General features: G+C 42.6%; 1 protein-coding gene across 8 annotated transcripts in view; it reads right to left on the bottom strand.

Annotated features, from left to right (window-relative positions):
- The window catches only part of ARHGAP32 (Rho GTPase activating protein 32), a 368,515-nt gene that overhangs the window by 114,161 nt on the left and 230,182 nt on the right, over nucleotides 1-24,172 (bottom strand). For all 8 annotated transcript variants that reach the window (XM_038753686.1, XM_038753688.1, XM_038753690.1 and 5 more), the window contains 4 exons: nucleotides 13,208-13,345; nucleotides 9,745-9,837; nucleotides 8,124-8,246; nucleotides 5,043-5,120 (listed from right to left, as the gene is read on the bottom strand). In XM_038753686.1, the coding sequence (XP_038609614.1) occupies nucleotides 5,043-5,120; nucleotides 8,124-8,246; nucleotides 9,745-9,837; nucleotides 13,208-13,345 (432 nt within the window). The remainder of the gene's footprint in view (nucleotides 1-5,042; nucleotides 5,121-8,123; nucleotides 8,247-9,744; nucleotides 9,838-13,207; nucleotides 13,346-24,172) is intronic.

Raw genomic sequence — 24,172 nt, 5'->3', positions numbered from 1 at the left:
CATGGGGCTCACATTCCTGATTCTCATTCTACAGTTGAGGTAACTGAGGCACAGAGAAGTTAAATGACTTGCCCAAGGTCACACAGCAGACATGTGGCAGAGCTGGGATTAGAACGCACATCCTCTAACTACCAGGCCCATGCTGTTTCCAGTAGGTCATTCTGCAGATGGGGCTCAGCAACAGTGAAAGGATCAAAAGAGGTAGCAGGAGAAGAAAAATAGCTTGGTTCCCCCCACTGTCTGGATCTCCAGTTCCTGAAAATTCAGACTCACAAAGGGACACTACTTACACTTTGCACCTGAGTTGTGCCTTCCACCTGAGCATCTCGCAACACTAGGATTCTGATAGCAACAATAATAACTGTTATTTGTTAAGTGCTTACTATGTGCTTAGCACCATATTAAGCTCTACGGTAACTACAAGGTGATCAAGTTGGACACAATCCCTGTCCCACATGGGGATGCCAGTCTAAGTAGGAGATCGAACAGGTACTGAATCCCCATTTCACAGATGAAGAAACTGAGGCACAGAGAAATAAAATGACTTGCCAAAGGGAACACAGCAGGCAGGGGTGGGGCAGGCATTAAAAGCCACGTCCTCTGACTCCCAGTCCTGTGTTTTTCCACTAGGCATTGTTGCTTCTCTTTCTAGTGCTTTTAAGGACTAGTTTCTTAAGAAGTAGGTTCTGATGAAGGATCCAGGAAACAAAACCGAAGAAGGGGCTCAATGGAAAGCAGCACTGGCTTGTAGAAATAGCATGTGCCAGGATGTCAGAAGACCTGAATTCCAATCCCAGCTCTGCCAGTTGCCTGCTGTGTGATCTCAGACAAGTCACTTAACTGCTCTGTACCTCAGTATCCTCATCTGTAAAATGGGGCTTCAATATCTGTTCTTCTTAGACTGTAAGCCCCATGTGGGATATGGACTGTGTCTGTCCTGATTAACTTGTACTTAGAGAAGCAGTGTGGCCCAGCATGGGCCTGGGAGGTTCCAGTCCCAGCTCTGCCACTTGTCTGCTGTGTGATCTTGGGAAAGTCACCCTGTGCCTCATTCACCTCATCTGTAAAATACGGATTAAGACTGTAAGCCCCATGTCGGACATGGTCTGTAACCAACCCAATTAGCTTGTCTACCCTACTCTGGTACACGTAAGCACTTAACAAATACAACAAAACAAAAAAGTTTGTATCTAGCCCAGCACTTAGAACAGGGTTTAACACAGATGAGGCAATTAAATATAACAATAATAACAATAATGATAATAATAATGACAATAACAATGTACAACCACACATTTTAGTGGGGCAAAAAGTCTACTGTGGCCAATAGCAGGAACAACCAATTCTTTCAGGCCAGGTCTCAGCTGTAAAGTCTCAGGTCAAAGACATTTTCATTGTTTATTACCATTTTCCCTCACCCCAACAGTGTTGCAAAATACACATATTGCTACAGAAGCATATGTAATTATTTAAACCCTCTGACCCTGCAGTCCAATCTGTCAGTCAGTCCCATCTGGACTACTCTAACTTCCTCCTCCTAGTGTTCCCCAGCCTTTCCCACTATCCCTCCTTATAAATGCAGCCGCAACATGTCTTCCACAACCTTGATTTGCTAATGTTCCTCAATGTCTATGAGAAGCAGTGCTGGCCTAGTGGAAAGAGCACCAGCCCGGGAGTCAGAGGACCTGGGTTCTAATCCCTGCTTAGCCATGTGTCGGCTTTGTGACCTTGGGCAAGGCACGTTACCTCATCTGTAAAATGGGGATGAAGACTGTGAGCCCCACGTGGGATAACCTGATTACCCTGTATCTACCCCAGCGCTTAGAACAGTGCCCGGCACATAGTAAGCGCTTAACAAATACCATCATTATTACTTCACTTCTATGGGTCTCAGTTATCTCATCTGTAAAATGGGGATTAAAATTGTGACCCCTATATGGGTCATGGACTGCGCCCCATCCTTTTAGGTTGTATCTATCCTAGCGCTTAGTACAGTGCCTGTCACATAGTAAGCGGTTAACAAATACCATTGGGGGGGGGGGGGGGAATCAATCAAAACCCTCCAGGGATGATGCAGTGAAGCCTCTGCAACTACTGCAATTCCTTCATTTTCACCTCAGAGATCTGTTACCCTCATCTAGGCACCACCGTTTCATACCACAAACTTGCCTTCCCTTTTTGCTCAACGTATTGACCTCGTCCCCTCCTGCAAATCAGCCTGCACTATTTCAAAAATATATTCTCTATCTCATGGATAGAAAAGAGTGCCCAACACTTCCAGTTTCAGTTGGAAATAACGAATCGGTGAGATGTGCAACACCAATACTTTGAAAAATAATGGAGTGACTCAATGACCACATCAGTCTGAAAACAATGAGGTGAAAACTGCCTGTCCTCAGCACAAATTATTGAGCTGAAAATGGGGGAGAGTCAAATCCTGAATCGCCTGACTTGGCCCACAATCTACATTGCCCCCGAAACCCCAACAACGCTCCCATCTCTCAGAAATCCTTCCCCAATCCTGCATAAACTCCCCCTTTCTCAACACTATCCTTTCAGCTCTGGTTAATGTCACTTTTTGCCCAAACACCAATCTGGAACTTAATTTTTCCTCCCATGTCACAGTATACTTCCATATCTGGACGAATACTTAAAATTGCAAAAGTGGACATGCTATTCTCAATCAGATGAGGCTAGTCTTGCCTCTGGACTGCAAGATCCTTGTGGGTAGGATAGGTTTACATTGTCCTATCCCAAGAGCTTAGTACAGTGCTCTGCACAGAGTAAGCGCTCAATAAATATAAATGACTGATCAATTGCCTTAGAGTTAGGGGATAATGATTACTGAACCATGCCTTCTTTCTGAAGCCCTTAACCCTGCTCTTCCCTGGCATGTTCAGTTACTGACTGCAAACCCCAGACGCCTTCACTTTAAAAATTATATTACACTCTCCCAGTGGGCTTCTGACCAGCAGCTGACAAAATAGAATTACAAAAGGCAGACTGATTTTGGACTAGTATTGTGGTAGACTCCAAGCCTGGTTAACATATTCCTGACTGATATCACTCCTGGACATGCTTAACTGAATGATCTCAATTTAACTGTTTGCTTAAAAACACCTGGGCCCCAGAACCTGGTCAGTTTAAGATACTTTAATGTTTTTGAGTCAGAATCCCATGGCTACCCATCTACCAAACATTAGCCCTGAGTTTTCAATGAATCATTAAGCTACCGTGAGGCATTGGGCAAATGGTTTAATTCCTCTCTGCCTTCATAAAAAAAGAATGGCTGCCTCTTCTTTCTCCTCCACAATTCTTTGTGCTGTAGTGAGAATTAATGATATGTTTTAGATTGTAAGCTAGTTGTAGGTAGGGAAAAGTCTATCAATTCAGTTACATTGTCCTCTTCCAAGTGCTTAGCATGGTTTCGCATACAGGATGCAACAATAAATACGATTACTATTCTCTCTACGGGACATTGTAGTGCATCAGAAAAACATAGAGAAAATGTTCTATATTATCCTTATATAATCACAGCATTTTGGCTGGTATAGCTATAATGAAAACACCCAAGAGTGCTGCTTCTACGCTGGCTAAAATCTGTGCTGTTTGCAGAATTCCTATTTTAAATTGTGACCATATGCACAAAGTAATAAAATCCTCACAAAAGTGTCTAGAGGGGAAAAAAATATGTCAGTGTTTCTGTATCTATGATACTTACAACTTGGATCCCCCTTTCTCACCTCCATTTCTAAATAAGAATTGCTTAGATCACGAGAAAATCCATTCTTCAGTGTACTACCTAAGTTATTAAAGATTTGTGTGGATTGGGAGTGAGTGCCGTTTTCAGCATACAGGAGGGAATCCCAATCATGGCAGCCCCTAGGTACATGGATTATAATACAGAAGAACCAGTAACATTTTTTTCTTTTGTTATTTTTTCAATGGTATTTGTTAAGCACTTACTATGTTCCAGGCACTGTAATAGCACTGGGGTAGATAAAAGCAAATCAGGTTGAATACATCCAATGCCCCACATGGGACTCACAGTCTTAATGCCCATTTTATAGATGAGGGAACTGAGGCAAAGAAAAGTGAAGTGACTTAGCTAGGGTCCCACAGTAAATAAGTGGCAGAGCCAGGGTTAGAACACAGATACTTCTGACCCCCAGGCTGAGGGCAAAGCAAATACTCTGCTCTTTCCTCTTATGGCCAGTCCTAAATTTTGTGCCTGGAAAGAGAAATAGTCAGGGTTATGAGATCCCATGGTTACCACCCCAGTGACTGCAGGTCCAGTTGGTTTTCATTTGCAATGGCTGGACACTGCTACTTTCAGGTCTCCGAGTAGATACAAAAGTTGCTTTCCAGAAACTTATCTTTCAAAACACTCTCTTTCAAGCAGGCTTGGCTAAATATCACTTTTCTCATGTTACATAAGAACTGAACAATCCTGAAAAAGAAATCTTGCAGACTGACTTGTTTTTTTCCGGCTCTTAACTTCTGTACCAAATTAACAGTTCTCTCTTCAGAGTAGAGGAAAATATAACCACACCTAATGTCGATGAGAATTACAGATATTAGCTGGAAAAGAGGCTTGTAGACTGTGAGCCCATTGTTGGGTACGGATTGTCTCTATTTGTTGCCAAATTGTACTTTCCAAGCGCTTCCTATCGTACTCTGCACACAGTAGCGCTCAATAAATATGATTGAATGAATTAAAAAGAGGACATTTTTTGTGCCAATTTCCTTGTGTCCATTTCTTTTCCTAACTGGGAAATAGAGATGTGACCTTCCTCTTTTGGAGAGAGTAAGAAACTGATTTAATGTCTCAAGTGCATAAGTGCTCAGAACAGTGCTTTGCATGCAGTAAGAGCTTAATAAATGCTATTATTATTATTATTATTATTATTATTATTATGAGACTATCTTCTATCAAAAAATAACAGGTTTTGCATGTGAAAGTTCCCTGAATACATTTCCCTAAAGACCAAAAAGAACAAAGGCCTCTGAACTTTTAAACATTAAACTTCATCAAAGCATACCTGAAATCCATGTTTGCCCCTCCACCACGTGCTCAATACTTTCGGCGGCATATCAATAACAGACACAATGTCTCCCACCTAAAGGAAACAAAAAGGATGTGAGTTTGAGGTACCTAATGGTCATAATACGAAATGTAATTTTTCCCATGCTCCTGGAGCCTATAGTTCTTGCTCCAAAACTGTCCTCTTTGAAGCCTGCAATTTTTTACTAGAACATCCTGGAAGGGAAGATCCCTGAATTTGATCCCTGAATTCAGAGTCCAAAAAAATGGAGAAGTCTTTGAGGAGTGCAAAGGCCAAGACAGTTTCTGATTAAACCGGGTAGCAACGTAAGGCTAGGCACAGTGCAAAAGACTCACAACTCTGAAGAATTCACTTGTAATGTACCTTTTTCCTTGAAGTTTAAAATTGCAATGGTTAATATCTGGGAGTACAATTTAGTTTGAAATGAATAATAATCCATAGTGCTTCATTCTGCAAACACAGGCAATCTGTATCCAGCATTGCAGCCACTGTTTGATGGGCCTCACCAGGATTTTGGACTATTCACTCTTGCAGAGCAAATGTGCAGGGCCTGTTTAATTTATTGGCATAGCATCCAATAGCAACTCATGTAACAGGTAATTTCAGTCTGCAACAGCAAACCTTGGGCACCTAGCCCGGCTTCCAGTTATGATGCCTGCCTGGCCAAGTACCCATTTTGTTCTGGTCAGGCATAAACCGGCTGGAACTTCGCTTCTTAGCTTCCACCCACCCCAAGTGCCCAAACTGTTGATCCTGCTAAGGGATGTGGTGTCTTCTTGTCTCTAGTCCAGTGCACTATCTCATCCTTGTTCAGCAGGGGGCCTGAAAATACTTAAAATGGGTGTGAGTGATGAGTCACCTCATCTGAGCTAAGATTCAGCCTGAAGTCAGATGTCTGGTTGTTTGAACAGCTAGAGTCTGGCCTCTGAGCCTGAGTTTGTACACACCTCCAGTGCTTCACACATATTGGGATTTCCTAAGTTCCATACAACGTGATGGTGTTCGTGGCTTTTTCTCTTCAGCTCGGGGGCTTTATTTTCCTTTCCTCCCACAGCACCACTCTGGGTTTTATAACTGCACATTACAATCATCTGCTTATTGCAGCTAATAGGCAGGAGTCCCCAGTTTTCCAAAGAAACCAAAGTTACGCATATCATCGGGGGCTTTGCTTCTACTGGCTCTCAATAGAGCACTAGCCCCTCTACACCTTGCCATGTATCAATGAGTTGGTTGGAAATCTTTTTGACATTTTTATCTGCAAGAATCCTCCCTCAAGGAGCTGTGCTGCAGAAAACCCACATTCTTCACAGCTGATGCTTCGGGCCTTTATTACTGGTGAGCTCGCCTTTCCAATCCATCCTGAGGATGGTATGTACGATACTTGGATAAAAATGCCCAAGATGGTGGACGGGATTTCTAATGCAGTACCAAGCTTCAGACACTCATCACCCCAGGTAGATTTTTTTTGGCTTGGTCTGGAGTCTTTTACTTAATTGATACTGTATGCAGTTCATCACATCTCCTGACACACACTGAACTTCTTGATCCAGTTTTCAGTCTTGACCTTCAACACATTCTTGGATGGTAGAAAAGCTCCTAAAGGGCAGGGATCATGCTTTATGCATGTTTCTGCCTGGAATTTTGGATACTAGGTGTTTTCGATAAATATTAAACCTCACCATACCCAGGGGACAGAATTCAGTGCTGCCAGGTCAAACCGTGAAAAACCCCAGTTCTTCTTTGATGGAGAACAAATGACTGCTGCCTGTTTAATGATTGGACATGGTTTCACTTTTTAAAAAAAAAAAGAATAAACTGACAAGGCGTTGAGTTGGAATTTGGCTAAACTAAAAAAAAATTAAGAAAGAAACTGTATGTTTTTAAAATCTTTTACCTTGAAATAAAAAACATTCCTCATTCCACCTCTAAGTTTTCACAAGCTCATTAATGATGAAAGATGGCCTGGATATTATTATTACTGTTGTCATTGTTATCATTTTATTTGTTAATAATAACAATTATGGTATTTGTCAAGTGTTTATTATGTGCCAAGAAATGTTCTAAGCACTGGGGTAGATGCAAGGTAATCAGGTTGTCCATCCTCATGATGTGTCATATACTGTTCTAAGTACTGGGTTAATTGAGTCTAAGAAGGAAGGAGAACAGGCGCTGAATCTCCACTTTACAGAAGAGAAAACAGGAACAGAGAACTTAAGTGACTTGCCCGAGGTCACATAGCAGGCAACTGGCCAAGCCAGGTTCTCTGACTCCCAGGCTTGTGCTCTTTCCCACAGGCCATGCATCTTCTCTGCTAACTGCATCTTTTCCCCTCTTTCTATATTCCCCTTCCTTAGGCACGACTGATAAAGGGAGTGGCAAATCAAATTCTGCTCTGCCAGGGGGCAAGCTATAATGAGGTATTAAGTGTTTACTCTCATTTATATTAATCCCCACAATTACCAGATTTTATTTGGCTGGACTGAATTAGAAGTGAATGACATTTCAATATTGTGTGTTCTTTCAACGTGAAAGGCCAGTATATTTCCCTTAAAATACATTTACTCCCACACCTATGATGCATAGCCCCTAAAAATGACAAATTACACTTGCTACTGTTTTATCATTCCTCTAATAGCATCTATTTTTCTCAGTTAATTACAAAATTATATTCATCTCCATGCTAAAAACCTGCAAATGTATTAAGATGATCCTCTAAAATCAATCTACTGTGTGTTGGTTAATTTAACAATGCATTGATTAATACTGAATCAAACACAAAGGCAGGGTGGGGGGGAGAAAATATTTTTACTAACAGATTTAGTCTCTCAAGAGCCTTGATGTTTGTATTAAAGCAGGTCTTGAAATAAAGCTCCTAGAGACAACATGTATTTTAAGGGTCTAAGTGCAGTGAATGAAAATTAGTTTTGGTTCACTCAAACCAGACTTGATATCTAAATAAATTCTTAATTTTTTTTTCTTTCTGTAAACCATACAAATGTCATTTTTCTTCCCCTCACATAGGACAATGAGCAATGCTCCGTTTGTCCAGTGATTTACCTCTAAGGACAGCTCATCTGGGGCCCGAGCAGTATATCTCTTGATAACGTGTGCAGCACCAACAGCAGGCGTATTGATGGATGATTCTTCATGGACAAGCAGGTGATTACCTTTGTTATCAATCTGTAAAAAGAACACAATGTACTGTGAAAGTGCTGAGGTCATGTGGTGCAAATGATAATAAGTTACTTGTTCTTGCCCACAGCACAGAGGGTTTACAGTGATTCAGAGAGTCATCTAGGCATCCAAAACACCAAATGTTGTGGATTGGGGAATGATAGGTTAGCATCTCCATTAAAGTGAGAGGAAAGTGTAAGCTCCTTGTGGGTACAGAATGGTGCCTACCAACTTTGTTGTATTGTTTTCTCCCAAGCACTTAGTACAGTACTCTGCACACAGTAAGCGCTCAACAAACATGACTGATTGATTATAAAATGGGGTACCAGGATGGAAGGCCTAATTTCCAACACAACTGGAATGTCTTTGAAAGAAAGGTAATAAGTGAATTACTGGATACATTCAGGCTTACTGTTCTTTAACCACTTCAAAGTTATAGAGGAAAAGCAGAATGAGTATACTCTCATCGCTCCAATCTCTCCACCTAGCCCATTTAATGCTATCAAAACAATGGCAATAAATCCTCATCCTGATCCATGCCATACTACAATTTGTTTCTAGATTTCCGCTACCAGCATAGACTGTCCCCCCATCATATTTCTTAGCAATCAAGCATGTTTGGAGAAGCATTTCGTTTAGAAATAACTCATGCTGAGGAACAAATCTTAGGGAGGAGAGGATTGATATCTGGGAAAGGTTCATCCACTTCATTCCTTACTCAGAGTTGCCATCCAGTGACAGAGTGGGATAATCTGTATGAAAGGAGACCCAATCACATGGAGTGGAGGGGAGAAGAGCAACATACCATTGGCCCTACAATGGAGATAGGATTGACCCATTTTTTTTTTCAAGAAATTTTTTTGGAGTGATGATGTTGATGGCTACTACAGTTAGTAAAGCTGCAAGTCTTAATATGCAGGGTTATCACAGAAATAGGGCAAGAGACCGATAAGCTGAGAATATAAGAAATGTCATTCACAGTAAGAAGAGTGGTCCTTTACTAGACCCCCTTTCATTGCCTGGTTTGATTTTCCAGAACTGATGTGTCAGGCCAATGTCAAAAAAGTGAAAGGCTTAGAAGTTCTCTGCAGGTTAATAATAATAATAATAATAATAATAATAATAATAATAATAATAATGGTATTTGTTAAGCGCTTCCTATGTGCAAAGCACTGTTCTAAGCACTGGGGGGATACAAGGTGATCAGGTTGTCCCACATGAGGCTCACAGTTTTAATCCCTATTTTACAGATGAGGTTAACTGAGGCACAGAGAAGTTAAGTGACTTGACCAAAGTCACATAGCTGACAAGAGGCAGAGCTTGGATTAGAACCCATCGCCTCTGACTCCCAAGCCCGGGCTCTTTCCACTGAGCCACACAGCAAATTTAATTTCACGCTGCGAAATTAAACTGACCTACAGAGTTTCAAAATTTCACATCTATGAAAGGAAGAACAAAGAAGCCAGTATAGCATGTGACAGACATGGGGGTGAGATTACAATACCTCCATCCAGGTCAGAGCAGGCCCACAATTGATCTTGTTGCCCGCAATGGCTGAGAGACGTGACAGGTAAGCCATAAGCATCTGTGTGACTGACTGCAAAGGAACAGAAAGAACTCAGAGAATGTCTCTACTAATCCCTGGCTCAGCAGAGAGGAACAACTGGGAACAAGTGGCAGTGGTGAAAGTCCTGAGTGCTTACGGGGATTCTGACATTCAACTGAGGCACAAAGTTCACACTCCATAGGGATCCTGCTTTTCCCCTTTTTCACTTTTCATTCCCTTCTGGATAAGTTATGGTGGAAAAAGGAAAATGAGAGGTGGCAGGGTGGGTTGTAATGTGCTAAAAGGGAAGCAAACTTAAAAAGGATTCATCGGTATGGATCGTTTGGCAAAACACTCCTAATAATCTCCAGATGATCAACTTGTATTATGTGGTCTTCCCCATGTTAAAACAAGCTGCACCCTCCTCTCTTTTGTTCACTTCACTCTCCTGAAGTATTCATCCACTCGGTTTCAGCTATCACTCTTTTGTGGATAATAATAGTTATATTTGTTAAGAGCTTACTATGTGCCAGGGACTGTACTAAATGCTGGGGTAGTTAGGAGATAACTGGATTGGATACAGTCCCTATCCCAAATAGGGCTCAGAGTCTTAATCCCCATTTATAGACAAGGTTACTGAGGCACAGAGAAGTGACTTGTCTAAGGTCACACAGCTGACAAGTGGGGGAGCCAAGATCAGAACCCAGGTCCTTCTGACTTTCACGCCTGTGCTCTATCCACCAGGCCACGCTCACTCCCCAATCTACCTCTCTGGCCCAGAGCTCTCATCAGATCTGCAATCCTTTAACTCCTGTTGCCTCCAAGACATTCTCCACTAGATTGCCCCACCACTTCCTCAAACCCAACATGTATACAACAGAAGTCTTCATTCCTCCAGAATCCACTCTCCTCTAAACTTGCCCATCTCAATCAATGACACTACCAGCATCCCTGCCCTGGAAGCCCACGGCCTTTCTGTCCTCTTCGGCTCCGCACCGTCCTTCAATTCTCTCATTCCACCTATGGCCATATCCTTCTGGTTTCTCCTATACAATATCTCCTGGATCCACCACCTCCTCCACCCACAGTTCTACCATCCGGCTTTTACAAACTCTGGCCATATTGCAACTAGACTATCGTATCAACCTCCTCAATGGGCTCTGACAGTCTCCACTCTCTCCCCACTCCAATCTAAACTACACTCCGCCGATCAGATCACCTCCGTGAAACATCGCTCAATCCACATCTCTCCTTTCTTCAAAATGCTCCACTGGCTTCCTGTGTCTGTCCTCCACACCAAGTCCTCCCAATCATCTTCAGGGCTTTCACTCATCTAATTCCACTTACATCTGCTTTACACTCCTTCTACTTTACAACTGACTTTTTATTCTTCCCAAGCCAAACTTCCAGCCATACACAAAGGTTGCTGGGCCTGGCCGGGTGGCCCTGGAGGCGTGTGCCCATGGTGGGGCGTGCAGGGCGGCTGACACCACAGCCTGGGTCTACCGGCCTTCCTCCTCCTCATTCTCCTCCTCCTCTGTCAGGGCAGGGCAGGGCAGGGCAGGCTCAGGCCCCTGGCTCAGGCTGGGGAGAGAATCAAGTAGCTTCCCAGCAGCTCTACGCATCTAGGTAGTGTTTGAGGCAGTGGGCTTTGGGCCAGCAGCCAGGGGGACCTAGGTTTGGGGCACATAGTAAGCACTTAACAAATACCATTTAAAAAAAACCTTCACTCTCTATTCTCGAACTTCTGTCTCCCAACTCATGCTGTTCTCCCAGCTTGAAATCCAACCAACAGACCCCATCTCTCCCCACAAATACAAGCCTTCCTAAAATCTCAGCTTCTCCAACAAGCACTCCCCGCTTCCCCAGTTAACTTCCCAGCACCCTCAATTGTACTGTATTCAAAAACTGTATGCTTATTCAAAAATTCCATTCTTGATTTTGACAAGAACTGTAAATATCTGTATCTTATTTTTAGCCTTGTCTCCCAGCTTGCCGCAGATACACTGCAAGTTCTTTGAGGGCAGGGAATACGTCACTTGTTTATTTCATATTTCCCAAAGGCCCAGTAACTATGCACTCTACCAAATAGAAGTTTCAAAATGCTACTATCACTACTACTACTATCATTAATATTTACCTAGAAAGAAAAATGGATTACGACACTCCAAGTTTTAGATCCAAGGTAGCTTTTGGGTCACATGCCAAAAAAACCTTAAGTATTTTCTTGAGATTCAAGCTTGAGAAATCAATTGGAATCCAAATCCAACAATTCTGCTCTTTTCCCCAAAGGTACCTTTCCAGGTCCCACGCCAGTGATCTGCAAGATGATCCTGGACTAGAGTTTCAATGCCCTATTCTTTGATGTGGTCCCTTCTAAGGAATTCTGAGAGTGTTTAATAAATATTTGTTGAATGATGACTCACTCTTTGGCCAAAATTTCAGTCCCTTGTCTTTGCTGCAAGTTCTGATAAGCAGAAGATGCAAAAGCACAGCGGTTCCCTGGGAAATAATAAACTTTGGATTGGCGTGGCAATGGAAAAGATGGCATAATCTAGAGCTGGCAGCCATAAAATCAACTGGGGAAAATTAGAAGGCATGAGGGAATGAGCAGGGTAGAGGCAGAAAAGATGTTTCATGGGATCTGGCCCTCTTCCTCTCCCTGTGGAGTCTCATTTACATCATCTTTAGTATTCCAGTAAAATACACTCATCAACATCCAACGAGGTCAACAAAACCAAAACTTATCGTCCCTCCCTCCCTACAGTCCTCAAGACTGCAAGCTCTTTTTCTAGACTGTAAGCTCTTTCTCTAGACTGTAAACTCGTTGATTGCAGGGAATGTGTCTATTGCTGTACTGTCCTCTCCTAAGCGCTTAGTACTGTGCTCTGCACAAAGTGCTCAATAAATATGACTACACATAATAATAATAATAATATTTGTTAAGCACTTACTATCTGCTGGACACTGTTCTAAGCACTGAGATAGATACAAGTTTATCGGGTTGTCCCACTTGGGGCTCACAATCTTAATCCCCAGCCTGGCAAGCCCTCAGAGGGATAGGGACCACATGCAATTCCTCGCTATGTATAATCTCCCAGGATTTCTTATAGTGCTCTGTGCATACAATATGTGCTTAACAAATACGATTATTACTACTACTGCTCCCTACAGTTCTTTGATTTTTAAGGAATGCACATACAATCTGAATTATTACAAAGGTATATTTTTTCACTAGCAGTTTGCCCCAGCAGCACTTAAATGTAAATGGCCTTGCATATTACTCCAACCCCACAACTGTAGACTGGTAAAATGATTCCAAGAATCTAAATTTAGGGCCTGTAAAAAAAAACTACTGCTTTATTTGAGGAGAAAGATCTCCATCTGTAGTTACATATCAATCACTTCACCGACTGCTTACCTCAGGACTGTCCTTCAGGGAGTCAGAACGGGGGAGCTCTGAGAGCTGAGAGAAGCGACGGTCATAAATACAGAGATGTAGATGCTTATCGAGCACTCTGAAATCTTCATAACTCCGCTTCACGATCCAGCTTTTACCCTATAGACAGAGACACAGCGAGAGCGAGCAAGAGAGAGAGCAAGGGAGAGCCCGAGAGAGAGAGCAAAAGAGACACATCAGAAAAATGTATTTATTGCCAGCTCTTTTTTGGATTAAAAATTCAAATAACATGACTTGTCTACCCAGCGACACAGAAGGATAATCTGCTTGGGATAAACTGTCCTGGAAATTCTTTTCAAATATAGGATACTGAAGCTTTAAAAATAAGCACAAAATCAAAGAACACTGATAGCAAGTGCTTAGTCACAGAGCATGTACACTGAGCCCTCAGTTACTCAGTCCATTTGGGCCCTTGGTTTCTTCTCCTTTTACCTAGTATAGGGAACTCCTGACAGTGCTACTGAATTTTGCCTGCAGAGTAAAGTTTACTCCACGTGTGCGCATGTGTCTCTGTGTGCAGCTGCCAAGATTAATGAAAAACTGACACATTCTGTGAATGTAAAGATTGTATCTAGCTATGCCATGGCATTTGCTATGGCACTGTTTTGTTGTTATTGTCTTACGCTGTCGAGTTGTGTCTGACCCATAGCAACGCCATGGATACATCTGTATCAGAACGTCCCTCCCCCACCAGGAATCATTCTGGTAGTGTACCCATAGATTTTTCTTGGTAAAAATATGGAATCAGTTTACCACGGCCTCCTTCCGCGCGGTAAACCTAAGTCTCTGCCCTCAGCTCTCTCCCACACTGCTGCTGCCCAACACAGGTGAGCCTTGACCTGTAGCAGATTGCCTTCCACTCGCTAGCCACTGCTCAAGCTAGGAATGGAATGGATATGCCTTTGCTTGAATCTCCCTCCTGCAGTCAAAACTGGTAGAATACAGGAAACTTTCCTGTGAGACCGAGAGATGACACTGTTTTGTACCACGTCTATTTCCCTTTTTTGCTGTTGCTCTCCTTTGGAGCACTGTAAGACCCACACCATTTCTACCTTCCTGAGTGCCAGACTGCAGGACATTATGAACTACTTTTCAGAATCAGCAGAACATTTTAGATTTTAGCCTGAAATTAGAGATTCCATACCATCCTCTTTGGGTACACATAAGCACATATCTCCATTAGCTGCATGGAGCTAGATGCTGTCACTCAAGTTCAGCAAGGATGTTGGTCAGTGTTTCAAGGATGGCTCAAGTATAAAACCCAATCAAGAGACTACCAGAGTGAAACATCAAAGTGATATTAAGCTTCTGCCCCAAATGAAAATCTTCAGAGTAGCTGCTGACCAATCAGCTGTATGAACAGGAAATAATAATAACAATAATAATGGTGGTATTTGTTAAGCGCTTAGTGTGCCAGGCACTGTACTAAGCACTAAGTTGGAGAGAAACAAATCAGGTCAGACACAGTCCCTGTCCCACATCGGGCTCTCAATATTGATCCCCATTTTACAGATGAGGTAACTGAGGCACAGACAAGTGACTTGCCCGAGGTCACATACAGCAGAAAGGTGGCAGAGCTGGGATCAGAACCCATGACCTTCTGATTCCCAGGCCCATGCTCTATCCACTAGACCATCCTGCTTCTCATGTCACATTTCTTGAGCAGTTCCTTAAATGCCCCCTATAAGTCATACCTAATTGTTGTAGAGGCTAGGCATTGAGGTTGAGCTATAGCTGATACTGGGGTACCCAAACTGTATGCATGTGGAATACTGGAAGGAGCAGGAGAATGGGGTGGAGCAGTCAATTCCAGGTAGTAACACAAAGGTGGATATCAGGAGTCACACAATATTACATAGAACACAGAGAATGAGCGGTTCAGGGTAGCTACAAGTGAAAATACAGAACAAAGAAGCAGCATGCCTAGTGGATGGAGCAGAGGCCAGGGACTCAGAAGGACCAAGGTTCTATTTCCAGCTCCACTACTTGTCTGCTATGTGACCTTGTCAATCGATCAGTGGTATTCATTGAGCACTTATTGTGTACAGAGCTACTAAGTGCTTGGGGAAGTACAATATACCTATGTAACAAACACACCCCCTGCCCTCAACAAGCTTCCAGACTACAGGGGGAGACAGACTTTAATAAAAATGACTAAATTATGGGTACATACATAAGTGCTATGGGGCTAAATTGGGGGGTGAATAAAGGGAGAAAATTAGGGTGATGCCGAAGGGAGTGGGAGAAAGGGAAAGGAAGGCTAGGTCAGGGGAGGACTCTTGGAGGAGTTGTGCTTTCAATAACGCTTTGAAAGTAGGGAGGGAAATTGTCTGTTGGATATGGAAAGGGAGAGTGTTGTCATTTCATTTCTCTGTGCCTCAGTTAACCCATCTGTAAAATGGGGATTATAATAATAATAATGGCATTTATTAAGCACTTACTATGTGCAAAGCACTGTTCTAAGCGTTGGGGAGGTTACAGGTGATCAGGTTGGCCCACAGGGGGCTCATAGTCTTAATCCCCATTTTACAGATGAGGTAACAGGCACAGAGAAGTTAAGTGACTTGCCCAAAGTCACACAGCTAACAAGTGGCGGAGCCGGGATTTGAACCCACAACCTCTTACTCCAGAGCCCATGCTCCTTCCACTGAGCCACGCTGCTTCTCATGAGCCTTAATCTCATGATTAAGACTGTGAGCCCCATGTAGGACAGGGGCTACGGTCCCAGGAGCCCCAAAGCACAAGAAGCCCCAAGGCCTCAGATCCCCAGAACTCCAGGAGCCCCAAGGCCCCAGGGGATATGTCCAATCTGACTACCTTGTAACTACTCAGTGCTTAATGCAGTGCCTGGCACATAACAAACTTTACTTAGACGACAACCTCATTGGCAGTCTTTTAGACTGTGAGCCCACTGTTGGGTAGGGACCGTCTCTGTATGTTGCCAACTTGTACTTCCTAAGTGCTTAGTACAGTGCTCTGAACATAGTAAGCGCTCAATAAATACAATTGATTGATTAAACGTATAACTTAATAAACTTAACAAATACCATAAAAAATAGATAATTCCATTGCCAGCACAAAAACTATTGATATTGGCAATACTGAAGGGGCAGAAAAACATTCTCTTGACAATCAGCCTAACATGCTTATACTAGCAGATACTTTTACAAGAAAACCAGAGTCCTCCAACCAAGGGACACCCAAAATATATGGACACACCTCAGGAATGGCCCAGACTGATAGAGACAAAGATGTCCACCTTCAGGGGGCATACAATATAAAAGACACATTTCCTGCAAAGGAGTGGTGGAAGGGTATATAAGGGGCCCAGGGGACAATGGTCTTGGCTCTATGGGCCAAAGTCGCTTGATCCAGTCAGCTGTGTTGCTGTGGACCTACTGTCACATGATTTCGTTCTTGGATTGGTAATCAGACTGGCATGGTGGGAGGGTTGTTTCTCTTTTGGGGGGTTGCATTCTTTTAAAAGAACCCCGGCACATTGCTGACAGGAGGTGGTTGTCGGCAACACTTAACATCTAATGACAAGGTAGAATCACAAACAATGAGGTCCTGGAACAAAGCCATTTCTAGGAGCATGAAAGTAGCAGTGGTTGCACCAAATCTTCACCGGGTGGAATCTATGAGGAGATTGGATGACACTGGGCTAGCCAAACACACCTTTATAATAATAATAATGACAGTATTTGTTAAGCACTTACTATGTGCAAAGCACTGTTCTAAGCACTGAATGAAAATCTAAAATTGCGGGACCATAATAAGGAGATCAGAATAAATGTTTTACACACATAACGAACTCACACTATGTGGCACAGATGTGTTTAGGTGGGAGACAGTAGTGTAAGGCAAACAAGTTTGATGTACTGCCATTAGAAATGGGATAGTCCTCAGAGCTGAAGTTTCAAGAGGATTAAAATTAGAGAAAGACATGGAAATGAGATGCAGCGTGGCCAAGTGGATAGAGCATGAATCTGGGGGTCAGAAGGACCTGGGTTCTAATCCCAGCTCCACCACTTGTCTGCTATGTGACCCTGAATAAGTAATTTCACTTCTCTATGTCTCAGTTACCTCCTCTGTAAAATGGGGATTGAGACTGTGAGCCCTATGCGGGACAAAGACTGTGTCCAACCTGATTAACTTGCATTTATTCCAGTGCTTAGTATGGTGCCCGGCACATAGTAAGTACTTAACCAATACTATAAAAAAGGGAGGGAGGAGTCGGAATTAGTACCCAGGTCCTTTGGGTCCCAGGCCCCAAGCTTTACTCATAGACCATATTGTTTCCCAACTATGTTAGTTGCTAATGTCCCTATGTTACCCTGACTTGTTCTGGACAGGGTCAATATCTCTCAGATGGAATTAAGACACACGAGACAGATTTACAAGACAGAAATAGCTGGTAACAGCAAACACTGTTTAGATGCAGGATGTGCAGAAATAGAAAGTATAAAAGAATCATTCGGTGGTATTTACTGAGTGCTTACTGTGTGCAGAGCATTCTACTAAGTGCCCAGGAGTGTACAACAGAACAGAATTAGTAGACATGTTCCCCGCCCACAACAAGCTCAGTCTAGAGAATGATAAAAATACAGGGGAATTTATGACTTTTAATGAAAGGAAATTCTATTCTTATGGAATCTAGGTTCCACTAATTATTTTACTTACATGGGGTAATTAAAGTAAATAAAGAAAAAAACTAAAGTACACTATTTCCCATCTCAATGACTTTTCTCTAACCCCTATTGGAAAACTGAAGGCTCTGAAGGGTAAGGATGGCTCTGTACAGTCTTTATCCTGAAGAGGTCTGCTTCTGTTTGAACACAAACGTTAAACGTTTCCTTTGAATGAAAATATCTAGTGGGCAAAGAGGGAGGCATTCAAAGGCAGGGTCCTTCAGGATGCCATTCCAACGTGAAGGATGGTGAGTTTTACAAAAGAAAACAAAACAGCTTTAAGTGAAAGGGGTATGCAGTAACTGCATCCCTTCACCTCTCAAGACAAAGGTCAACAGGGATTAAACAATTTTTCTTGGACAGGCTTCTTGGGAGCAAACAAGCTGTAAGGGATTTTGGCTTCAGTTCACCTCCAGAAAGATTTCCCAGCCAGAAACATGACAGGATGGCCCTGACTGAACCAATAAAATTTAAATCTTTGTTAAACATAACAAACAGAAAAAATAATTTTTGAAAAGCATTTAGACATTGTTGGAAACGCAACAATCTTTGAACCTTCAGGTTCTTGTAGGAGTCTGAGAATGAAAACATTTGAAGCAAAATACCATTTTTCAGTGACTGTCAGAGCAAAGGTCACTAGCCTGAGTATTATGACACATGGATCTGGTAATGAGTTCTCTCAACGTTAAGTTTGGTTGCCTTGATTTTCTGTTTTTATTCTTTTAGTCGACTGGCACTCGATTTTACAGTTTCATCTTCTGATTTGTTCAAGTAGTTTTGACTCACAAAGCAATTTAAGCGATGGCCTCAAGGAATCATTCGCTTTCAAAAAACAATGCAGAGAGAGAAACTGTTCTTGTTACAATATCCCCTCCTTAAGTTAGCTGAAATTGAAAATATTCTTTGCCTTGAACTCAGGGAGACATTTCCAACACCTCTACCTTGTGTCCTCTCCACATTTCTCTTCTCAGTGGGAAGACATGCCATACTAATGACAGATTTGTAACTGGACCACTTAGATGCTCTGACATCCTCCCAGGGACATCATTCTACTGTTTTTAGTTTGTAGTTTGGGTCATGGAAGTGGCTTAATCTGGAGGAATGAAGTTAAGAGAACTAAAGATTTAGAACTACAATTACTCAAAAAATACCCACCACTCCCTTTCGCAACAGAATCTGTGTCAAGATGTCTCAGCTGCAAATCATAGTCTCAAAACTCAGTTCTCTTTGAGATGCTGTCCCGAAGGAGTCAATGTAATGTTTTATTTTATGTTTTATATGTTTTATTTTCAGTTTCTATTAAATCATCAAATGCTTGAGGGGGACCATAGTTTTGCATGTTGGGGTTTTTTTGTTTTTTCAGGTCTAGAATCTCCGGACTCACTAATGAAAATTTCACATACCACATTGGTAAAACTAGACAAAATGTGCTCTTAGTTTTACGCTTTCTCAAATAGGACCTCTCATTCAGGGTTTTTAACTTGTCAAGGCTGCTCTCCCTGCAGAACCGTCAATCTCTGCCAAGAAACGGTGCACTGGAGTGATATGTTTTGGAAGAAGTATTTTTACGTTATGTTTAATCATTTCCAAGGTTAATACAGCAAAAACAAGACTGCTCAGTACAGAATCTTACTTTTCCTACATCGTAAGTTCAGTGGAACCGTAAGTGGCAGCTATACTTAAACCATGAATTTATGAAAACATATGCCCTGATCTTATACAGGGAAATCTAGATTTTACAGTTCTGTCCTTCAACAAGTGACCAGAATGGTGTGTTAGGAAGAGAGATGAATCATTCCCAATTTACAAAGAGGAAGAATGAAGCACTAAGGCACCAGTAGGCTTTTTTTTTTTTGGTAGGGGGCGGGGTGAAGAAAGAAAAAGGTGATCAAATCTACTTCCTAAATTTCTTCTTTTTTGTCTAGTGCCCTTTCCATTTTGCAAAAACTCAACTGGGGGCTTGGAAAAGTCTGTAACGCAGGACTGTAAACCAGGAAAACCAATGAATGAAAAACTGTTATTTAAGATACTGTCACAAGTGTTGGTATTGTACAGAAGGAAGTCAATCGAAACTGAGGCAAAAGGCTGAACTTTTGGCTTGGGGGATCATTAATAACAGCCCCAGTTTTGTAGGCTATTTGCTGTTTAAGTGACCTTCAACTCTATTACAAGGCACAGTGGAAAATGGTTTTAACACTTAGCTACAAAGCAGAAATCTGGTGAATTATAAACTCCCTACAAGGAAACTACCTCGTCCACTTGATTTTAAATTGTCCAGATTTTGTTTCTTTTAGTTGATTTATGGCATTCAGGTAATAACTGCCATCCAGATTCAAAAATGGTGAGATTTTATCACTTTGTGCGGGTGTAGCTAACCCAGGTAGGTGGTTCAAAGCTTTCTTGAAATTAAAGATAACTCCCGAAGCAGTCTAAAATCTATAAGAAAATGAGGTCATCATTATATTCTACCTTTCACTGGGAAGTGTTAAGAAAAAAAATTGGTTTTAACAAATGACACGTTCCAAGTAAGCAGTAAGACATCCCATGAAGTGAGATGGAAATGTGAAAGCTTGTCAGTGGCTCACTCCTGCCTTAGCACACTCTCATCTTCAATAGCTACATTCACACAAATAAGGTGGTACACTCACACAAGCTCCATCCAGTGCTCCTTTAGTGTAAAGGAATGTGGTCCAGCGTAAAGAGCATGGGCCTGGGAGTCAGAGGATGTGGGTTCTAATCCTGGCTCCACCACTGGTCTGCTTTTTGACTTTGGGGAAGTCACTTACCTTCTCTGTGTTACAGTTACCTCACCTGATAAATGGGGATTAGGACTGAGAACCCTGTGCAGAACAGGGACTATGTCTAACCTGATTAACTTGTCTTTAACCCAGCCCTTAGCACAGTGCAAGGCACATAGTAAGTACTTAACAAATACCCTGAAAAGGTTACTACATTGCTCTAAAAGAATGAGTTTGCTTTGTCTTCTTTTTAGAAAAAGCAAAATACATGAAACTTTCTGCACACAACATTTATGCCAAGATGACATGCAAAGGCACTCTGCCTAGTCTGACATTCCCTTGGGTGCTCAGGCACAAAGTTCCAGTCTCCACCACTATAACAGTCATGACAGAACTGTCTGCCTTTAGCCCTTCTGAGGGCTCTGGGAAGGGAGGTGATGGGGTTGGTGACAGGTATTAGGGAGGTGGGAAGGGGGGCGGGTGCGTAGGTGTGTGTGCGTGCACGTGCAAGCATATTCCCTTGATTCCTACATGCCTGAGGAGTCAAAAAATGCAGAGTGGAGAAAAGGAGAGGTGATGGAGAGGGTCCTGGCTGAGACAACCAACCACCCCCTCTACTTTGAGATTAGGTTTGGGACCACAAACAGGTAAAATTCTTAATAACTGTGGCATTTGTTAAAGGCTTACTGTGTGCTAGGCACTTGCTGGGGTGGATATATGCAAATTGGGTTGGACAAAGTCCCTGTCCCTCATGGGGCTCACAGTCTCAATCCCCATTTTACAGATGAGGTAACTGAGACCCAGAGAAGTGAAGGGGCTTTTTCAAGGTCCCGCAGCAGACAAGTGGCAACTCTGGGATTAGAACCCAGATCCTTCTGACTCCCAGGCCCGAGCTCTATCCACTACGCCATGCTGCTTCTCTGGCAGGAGGAGTAAGGTGGCCTAGTGGACAGACCAAGGGACTGGAGGACCCAGGTTCTAATCCGGGCTCTGCTACATGTCTGTTGTGTGACCTAGGGGAGGACCCTTTTCTTCTCTAGGCCTCAATTAACTCTTCTGCAAAATGGGGTTTAAGACAGTGACTCCTATGTGGGACAGGGGCTGTGTCCAACCCAATTATCTTGTATCTACCCTAGTACTTTGTACAGTGCCTGGCATACAGTAAGTGCTTAATCAATCAATCGTATTTATTGAGTGCTTACTGTGTGCAGAACACTGTACTAAGTGCTTGGGAAGTACAAGTTGGCAACAGATAGAGACAGTCCCTACCCAACAGTGGGCTCACAGTCTAGATGGGGGAAACATAACATAACATTGCTTAACATACCATAAGGGGAAAAAAAGGACAGAGACTGGAGAAATTGGTGTCTCTCCAGCACTTTATCACTTTAGGCCTGTATTTACAACAGCAGTTGGCACCAAGTACTTAAATACCATAACAACAGTAGTACCCTCTCCATCATCTCTCCATGGTGGCTCCTGTCACTTCTACTTCCTGATTTCCTCCTTTTTCCTACCTATTCCCTCCTGCTTCTCTGGCTCCACCTCTTTGATTTATTTCATTGTCTCTTCTTCTCTTGCCTGAGACACAGTATTTTGAGCATCGTAGTGGTACATTCCAGGCCATCAGGGTCCTGTAGTCTCTGCCCGCCCCCTGCCCCTGAGGTAAGTTAGAATCTCTGCCTTTCAGAAACCAAAACTCCCAGCCAGGCTGACATTTTCCCAAATTTTCCAATCCTCCAAATAAACACAACCAAGTGTGGTTTCCCAAATCTTGCAGGAGATGGCCACTACTACTGAAAATGTGTTTGCATCAAAAGGGAACACTAACCTGACTGACAAAATAAATTCAGAAAATAATTTTCCCCAAAGAAAATTGCAGCTTTCCACAGAGCATATGTAATGATGAGTAGGTTAAAATGGAAAGGTTCCCTGATTCATACCCACTAAATAACAGAGTGGATATAACACGGATTAGAAAAGAGGAGCATTCTGTCAAACTCTCTTAATTTGGTGGGAAATGAGGTTACAAAGTAACACAGGACTGCAAAAAAAGGTCTTATATATGTGGAATTCCAGGAAATGGACAATCAATGTGAATTTACTGTGCTTATGCCTCCGAGGGGAGGTCTAATTTTTTTTTTCTCCCAGTGAGCTATCACTGTATGGTACAGACTCTCAACAGATAAGTAATGGTGATGAAGGAAGAAGTGAACACAAATTTTCATGGGGTAAATACAGTCTTTGTTACACATTTATATTAGTACACTAGGCTTCCCTGGGCAAAAAGGGGTACTCTTTTTGGAGTTCTGTACCACAAGTTCCACTTATCTTCAAGCCCACCATAATATCCCTGAAGGCCAGAATTTTGCTTCATGTGCTTTCGGTTTTCCTATTCACTGCCCTCAGTGACCTCAGAGCAGCCTCTCAGAGCCCAGGAAGCCTCACAACAGGACAGGGCAAGCGACCTGGAGAAGACGGCAGTTTCAGGGATTGAGGGATAGCCAGCAACAGGAGGCTAGAAATAGTGGTAGTAGTAATAGTAGTAACAATAATAATGCCAATAATCATTTGTTAAGCACTTACTATGTGCCAAGCACTGTACTATGTGTTGGGGTAGTTAAAAGATAACTAGATCAGACAAAGTCCCCGTCGCACATTGTAGCTCACAGTCTAAGATAAGAGGGAGGGAAAACAGACATTTAAATCCCTGTTTTACCAGTGAGAAAACTGAGGCACTGAGAAATTAAATGACTTGCCCACGGTCACACAGTAGACAAATGGATAGGGTAGGGCAGGCTGGGGAGGAAACATCCTCAGAGGATAAAGGAAAGAAGTAAATGGAGCTGTCTAATTCTAATGGCATTTGTTAAGTGCTTACTATGTGCCACACACTGTATTACGCACTGGGGTGGATACAAGGGACACAGTCCCTCTCCCATGCAGGGCTCACAGTCTCAATCTCCATTTTACAAATGAGGTAACTGGGTCACAGAGAAGTGAAGTGACTTGCCCAGGGTCTCACAGCAGACAAGTGGTGGAGCCGGGGTTAGAACCCATGACATTTTGACTCCCAGATCCATGCTGTATCCCACCACACCATGCTGCTTCTCCTACTTTCTAAAGCCTCCATTCTAACTGCCTTCTGTTACCACAACTGGGCAGTAACCTGAATTACAAATCCTTAAAAACCCACATCAGATAAGAGCAGAGTGACATATGCAGTCACTTAGTCCAGAGTTACCCAACAGATGCACTCCTGGGTGAGTCAGAAGCCTAGTCCGAGGACGCAGTCTCCCAGAGAAATCGGTTCTGTGTGACCTCAACTCGTTTTTCAACTCTTTCATGCTTGTTTGTGACCAATATACCAGTCATGGATCCCTTTCGAAAAGTTGAAAACTAGGCTAATACCACTAGAGCCATTAAGAAACAAGTGGACTTTGTCATTTTTTCTTTCAAAGGAACATTTGTTTTGCCCCTTGCAGATGACCACTGAG

This window comes from Tachyglossus aculeatus, chromosome 11 (assembly GCF_015852505.1).
Source record: "Tachyglossus aculeatus isolate mTacAcu1 chromosome 11, mTacAcu1.pri, whole genome shotgun sequence".
Classification (NCBI taxonomy): Eukaryota; Metazoa; Chordata; class Mammalia; order Monotremata; family Tachyglossidae; genus Tachyglossus; species Tachyglossus aculeatus.
Note: the sequence above shows the minus strand (reverse complement) of the source record. Positions and strands in the feature narration are given on the sequence as shown.